Source organism: Prionailurus viverrinus, chromosome C1 (genome assembly GCF_022837055.1).
Source record: "Prionailurus viverrinus isolate Anna chromosome C1, UM_Priviv_1.0, whole genome shotgun sequence".
Lineage (NCBI taxonomy): Eukaryota > Metazoa > Chordata > Mammalia > Carnivora > Felidae > Prionailurus > Prionailurus viverrinus.
Genome location: NC_062568.1, coordinates 202,911,762 through 202,918,139, shown reverse-complemented (window position 1 = coordinate 202,918,139; position 6,378 = coordinate 202,911,762). Strand labels below are relative to the sequence as shown.

At 61.6% G+C, this 6,378-nt stretch overlaps 1 protein-coding gene across 1 annotated transcript; it reads right to left on the bottom strand.

Annotated features, from left to right (window-relative positions):
• Positions 1-1,392: 1,392 nt before the first annotated feature.
• Positions 1,393-6,119, bottom strand: HSPB7 (heat shock protein family B (small) member 7). The gene is made up of 6 exons (XM_047868902.1): positions 6,114-6,119; positions 5,847-5,995; positions 5,526-5,581; positions 3,782-4,117; positions 3,076-3,209; positions 1,393-1,822 (listed from the first exon to the last, which is right to left on the bottom strand). The coding sequence occupies exons 1-6, from the start codon at positions 6,117-6,119 to the stop codon at positions 1,643-1,645; spliced, it is 861 nt and encodes a 286-aa protein (XP_047724858.1). The 3' UTR covers positions 1,393-1,642.
• Positions 6,120-6,378: the final 259 nt, after the last annotated feature.

Here is a 6,378-nt window from a genome sequence, read left to right as displayed (position 1 = left end):
TGGGGTTTCTCCCCCTGGCTGTCTCCAGCCCCGACCCAAGTTTGAGAATTTCAGGCAGGTGATCTCCGGAAGTCTGTGATTCTGTGGTTTATTGTGTGTGCAGGGTACAGTGCTGGGGTCCTCCCATGCCCCCTCCCACCCCCCAGCCGTCCCTTAAGGGCCCCAGAATGGCAGGGTCACATCAGAGGCCACCCTATAGAACACTGACCCAAGAGGTGCAGAAGTCAGAAGCTGGCCCCGCCTCTCGCCCCAGGGGGCCTCAACTACTGTGAACCACCCCCTTTCCCCCCACCCCTGCATCTGTAGGTTGGAGGCTGAGCCAGTGTCACTGCAGGTGTCTGGGGCTCCTCAGCATGAAGGCTGATTGGGGGTCCCTGCCCTGGACTGGAGACTAGGAGGGAACTGGGCTGGGGGCTCTTCCCATGGTCTGGGCCCTCTCTCCAACAGGAAGATGTGGGGCAGGGGGACATAGGCCATAAGGGACAAAATGAGGGGAACTACTCCGCAGTGCACAGAGGGGTTGGGGGTGGGGCCGTTTGAGAGCAGCTTTCACAGCCTGGGTTCAAATCCAACCTTTAATGAATAAGGTGGGCATTCAACCACTCAGAGACTCAGTTTCCCCATTGATAAAAATAGAGATTGTAAAATCTGATTTTAGAATGTTCTGCATTCAGCCTCAACCAATGGTCATGCTCAGTATTTGAAGGACAGGACAATAGGCGTGCGTGTTGTACGTACACGCACCAAGCCTTATAGATTCATTGATTGAAGAAGGGGCAGGGTTGGGGGGAGGTGACTGGCCGCGGGGGAAGGTTGGCAAGAAGCCGGGGTCCAACCTTGAAGACCCAAGGCCCCATCCGTGTTCTCTCTCTCACCTCATCTGGGGGACCTGTCTGCGGAAGCAGCCCCGGGAGCCCAGGTCTCCAGGTGGGAGGAGGGACCAGCCCCGCCACCTCTGCCCGGCCTCGCCTGAGGGCACAGCAGGTAACCGAGGGCAGAAGTGTTACAGTTTCCTCGTGAACCCTCTGTATCGGAAAAACCCCATCTATGTACAGACGTTGTGTGGCCCTGCCCTGGCACAGCTGGTGGGTGGGGACACTGGGTAGCAGGGAGCCTGGCAGCTGGTTTGGGGCTCGGGGAGTGGCAGAGAAGAGGGTTCCCGCCACGGCCGCCCCCCTGTGGTTCCCCTGGGCTGTCCGACCGGGATCAGCACCTCCGCTAATATCCGCCTCTTCCTCGCCCGCTCCCCTTGGCCAAGGGGGTCCCAGGTCCCTGTCCCCCCGCAGGGACTCCATAGATCAAAGGAGTTGTCCATCTGTCTGACCTGCAGATTATTTGCCTAGTGCTCCTGCCTGTCCCAGACCCCTTCCCCAAAGTGGGTTCTTTGGGGTCTCCCTTTCCAATCTCAATCCCTTTATTCTGGATCAAGGGAAAGAGGCCACATCTGGAATCTGGAGGCCACAGGTGAGGCAGAAGGCCTCAGTTGCAGGGGGCGGGGTTGACCCACCTGGGGTCTGATGGTGTCAGGGCCTGGAACTTGAGCTGAGATGTTCTGCAAGCTGTCATGAGAGGTGAGGAAAATGTCTCTGGCAGGCCAGTGGGGGAGAAGGGGGGAGTGGGGGGGACAGGAAAGGGGAGGCCCTCAGATTTTTATCTCTGTCCGGAAGGTCTGCTGGACGTGCTCCGTGTGTGGGTGACGCCGGGCCCGGATGGTGAGGCTGCCGTCTTCCCTCAGGGCTGAGGTCACGGAAGTGGGGTCCACGTCCTCGGGCAGCTGGCACTTGTGAGCGAAGGTGTTCATGACTGTGCCGTCGGCTGCCAGCTAGGGAAGGGGTGATGGGTCAGGGCCGGATGCCCCCAGCCCCGTCCTGCTCACATCAAGTCTTCCTCCTCTCACCCCAGCCGGGCCCCGACATGCCAAGGGGTTCTACCCTCGGGAGCAGAGGGGCTGGCCAGGGTGGCGGTGGCTGAGGGCTGTATGCAGGGCCAGCCTCAGAGCTGCCTTCCAGTGCTTCCCAGGGGGAGGCAAGGGGCTTGGGGGGGGGGCAGCTCAGAGAGGGAGCTCGGTGGCAGAATTCAGAGCCCCCGGGGGACAAAGAGACGACGGCACACAGCAGGGCCGTGCCCTCTGGGATGCCCAGACGCACTGGGCGTCCGGGGCCTGGGCTGGGCCGGCAGCCCCGCCCCCACGACTCGGCCGGCACATCGTGTCCAGAGGAGGCTGGGGTGGCTGAGTCACTGGTGGGGGTTACAGGGCTGGCACGTGCTGCCCTCTGGTGCTGGTGCCCACAGTCCTCAGCTTCCCTGGCAGAGGTGCCAGGGCATGTAGCCTCCCCTGCTCGGGAGAGGAAGCTAGGCCGTGGGGGATCTGGAGGCAGCCTGGCAGGCCCTCTCTGATGGGCAGTCGTGACTGGGGCCCTGGGGGTGGGGGTGGGGAGGGTGCAGCGCTCCTGTGCAGGCCGGGCCACACCCTCCGCCGGGGTCTCAGCCTCCTGGGAGCTGGGACTCAGAGACCCTAGTGACCCAGTGACCCTGAGGCCCATGGGTGGAGGGAGTGTGGGGTGGGTCCAGAGTGTGTCTGACCCTGAAATGCAGGGCCTCTGGCCAGCCTTGGGCCCAGGTCAAGGATCCCAGGAGGATGGGGGCTGAACCACTGGGTAGGGGAGGGAATGTCACGTGGGGGAGCTCCTCCCTGCCAGCTTCCCAGGTGAGCCCCCTTCCTACCCATATGCCTGCCAGGAAAGCTGTCCCCACTCGGCCACTATGTCCATCCTCTGGGCCCCCCTCAACTCACCTCCTCAGGTGCCGCCTCCCTGCATCCCTCCACCCTCTCCCATTCCCCTGTGGCTCCCTCAGCTGCCCTTGGCTCCTAAAGAAAGGACCTCAGAGTCTTGGGGCAGGGAGAGGCAGAGGCTGGGGTCCCGTGGCCTACAAGTAATAGAAGCAAGGTCTCTAGTTTGTTCTGGGGGGGCTCGGGGGAGGGGCACTGGACAAGGTCTGGGGTCCCAGCATGGAGCACGGGGTACAGAGGGTACAGACGTGGAGCCGGGGTCCAGACAGGGTGGGCAGGCTCACCTTCTCAGCCCGCACCTCGATGTGGTTGTTGGAGGTGGTGACAATGATGTCTTCGGGTGAGAAGTCACTCACATCCACTGCAAACTCATAGGCGTCCCCGAGGGTCTTGATGTTGCCTGGCCCCCCGGAACGGGCTGTGGAGGAGGCTGCTGTGAGCTGAGCACCGGGCAGACCTGCATCTAGAACCCAAGTCTCTGGCTCCTCTTGGGGAAAGGGGCAGGCCCCCAGGCCTCGCCTCCCTCTCAGCTGTTGTTCCCAACCCCCCAGCCCACCTGTCCTCACCTCTCGCAGCCCACCTTCTCCGTGGTGGGGCCAGGCCTCACCCAGCACAGGTGGGAGGACTATGTGTATGGGACCGTGTCTGTGGCAGCCCCCCCCCCGCCCCCCCCACCCAGGCCTGAAGGCTGGGGGATGCCTCCCACCCCTCAACCCCGTCCTGCCCCCTACATCTCCAGCGAGGACCTGGCCACGGGCCATGTGTGGCCATTGGCATCATAGCTGACCCCTGGGGCCACAACTCTTCCTTGGAGACCAGCCTGTTCTCCTGGCCACATCTGTCCCTGGCCACATCTCTCCTGGTAGCCACACGTGGCTATGGTTGTATAGCACCTGTTCTTGGCAGCTCGGCAGCCGTCTCCAGAGGTGGCCAGGAGCAGGTGTCCCCTACCTGTGCATCGCCCCTCCCCTCAAAGCCCTGACAACTTGCCTGGGAAGGCCCGGGGCTCTGAGTGGGGCCTCATGAAGCTGCCAAAATCCTCGGAAAACATACTCAAGGCTTTCTCCATGGGTGGGTCCTGGGCTGGGAGGGCACGGGAGGCTGAGGAGGATGAGGATGAGGAGGACGAGGAGGAGGAATGGAAGCTTCTCTCCGCTCTGAAGGTGGAGGAGGTCCTGTGGCTCATCCACGGCGGGCGGCCGGGCCCTGGCCAGGCGGGCAGGGGGACAGCAGAGGGTGTGGGCTCTGGGGGAGCATGCTGGGCCCTGATTGCCGGCGCTTTATAAGGCCCGACCGTCCCTGGGCTTGGGGCCAGCCCCTTGTCTCCTAGCTAAATTTAGGCCTTGCCACGGCCCGGAGGGGGCTGGAAATCTTCTCCGGTGAGGCAGCACTGCTGACAGTCCGGCACACGCAGGCCCAGGCTGAGCTCACAGCCCAGCATTCCAGGCCGAGAACTCCAGCCCAGGGGCCTCCGCAGCAGCGGGCCGGGGGCAATCTGTCCCCTTGCCACTCGGACCCCCCGTGCCCACCCCAGGACCTTGTGGGTGTGGTGCTTCTGAGTCTCTGCGTGCCCCCATCGGCCTGGGGCTCTCTAAGGACTGTGCCTCCCCCATCAGACTGCAAGCTGCTTGAGGACAGGGTTTTCTATTTCCTGTCCCCCCTCCCCCAACATCCCAGTCTTTGGCAAGAGCGGATCTAGGTGGTGGGCAGTCAGGGCGGTGGGGCCCCGAGCCCCTGGCTCTGGGGACAGTAGGAGGTGCAAGGTGAGAAGGTAGGGGTAGGTGAAGGACCCCCACCTGTTGGACCCTTGTGTGAGGTGACTCTTTCCCTCAGGGCAGATAATGTTTACAGCCATCTCTTAGGAAAGACTGAGACAGCCCTTGATTGGGGGGGAGTAGAATGTGCAGCTGTCCCCCTGCCCGCTCCCATGGGGACCCAGATTCCATGCTTGCCCTCCCCCTACTCTCAGGACATTTGGGGGCCCCAAGAGGAGAAAGCTGGCGGTCCTTGGCTGGGGTGGGGTGTTGGGCTAGGACTCAGGGGAGGAGGGTGGATAATTTGGTAATTGTCCTTAAAGATTTAGAAGGTTGGGGTGCCTGCATGCCTCGGTCAGTTAAGCATCTTACTCTTGATCTCAGGGTCGTGAGTTCAAATCCTGTTTTGGGCTCCGTGCTGGGCATGAACCCTGCTTAAAAAAAAAAAAAAAAAAAAAAAAAAAGTTCTATCATGTTGTATTCCGGGAACTGTTCACTTGACCTCCAGCTCAATGGAGATGCTGAGGACCACAGTGGGCGGGGTTTCGGTTAGAGGTAACCGAGAATTCCCGAAGACATTATTCTAGCTCTGACTTCTGGAGTGCCTACCGGTTGTGAGCTTTCCAGCATGGCCCCATATGGTTTCCCCACAGCTCAGGAAAGAGGTGCTGTTCCCATTTTATAGGCAGGGAAGCGGAGCCTCGCGGAGAGGGTGGGGCTTGCACGGGGGTAAGTGGCAGAGCTGGCCAGATGGGTCTGATTCAAAGCCCTCTAGGAGGCTGGGGTGACCTGACCGTATGTGTATGGAGACAGGCTAGCCCAGAAGCTCCAGAAACCCCTCTCTGGCCACCCACAGCTCAGCCGAGCCAGGACTGACATCATGCAGGGCCAGTAGGTGAAGCAGGAGAGGCCATTCTGGGGGGGGGGGGGCACTGCCCAGGCTACAGTGTGGGGTTTCTGTTCTTGTCTCCAGATCCTGCCTTTCCTGCCCAGACCAGCTCGGATTCCTCCTCCCCCATGAAGGCCTCTGTGATTGCTGCAGCCACACAGGGGCCCTTGCCCAGATGCCCACCCCAGCGCCTGGCACTGTGATATGGTCTTCCTGGGGCTGTGACTTCTCTGCTGTGTTTTCACCCCCCCACCTCCCGCCACCAGACTGGTGGTTCCCCTGGTGCAGGGGTCTGCCTCTCTCCCCACCAGATTGGGGGCTCCTGAAGGTGGCAACTGTTTTCCTCTGCTTTGGCTCCCACAGAACATCATCTGTGGAGGGGGGGGGGGCTCCATCTAGGGGTGATTATTGCTGCTGGTGGGGTATGTGCAGCAGGGGCAGCCTAGGGCTCAGGGTGTAGCCGGGAGCTGAGTGGCGGCTGGGGCGAGAGGGGTCTGTCACTGTGGTGGAGATCACTGCTGGGCCCGTGTCACCCGTCCTGTCCGAGGGGTTCCAGTAGGGCTGCCAGGAAGTTACCAGCACGAGGCAGAGATGGAAAGAGGGTAGGGGCGGGGGTGGGGGGCCCAGAAGCCTGCCGCCCGCCAGGGGAACAGGAGCCAGTGGCTAAATGCAGACATACGGTCATGGTGCTGAGGGCCTGAGTCACTGCTCCTGGACCTCAGATCTCGTTACCCACCCCCGCCCACCGTTCCTCCTCCCCTTCCTCCTATCTCTGAGGCATCGCCCGTGAATGTACTGGATCTACTGACTTCAGTGGCCAGGGGGGACCTCATAAGGTCATCAAGGCCATTCCCCTGTCTCTGGCAATGCTCTCCCTCCAGATCACAGGGATAGAAGAAACTTCAGAGATGATCCAGAACCTCGAATCCCAAACCTACCAGGGC

Bases quoted from the DNA above. Each gene is read 5' to 3' on its own strand.
- HSPB7 (XM_047868902.1), bottom strand. The intron at 5,582-5,846 runs GCAATAATCACC...GTGTGGCTGCAG, and splicing joins CTGCACATACCCCACCAGCA to CAATCACAGAGGCCTTCATG. The intron at 1,823-3,075 runs GTGAGCCTGCCC...CCCCTTCCCTAG, and splicing joins TCGAGGTGCGGGCTGAGAAG to CTGGCAGCCGACGGCACAGT.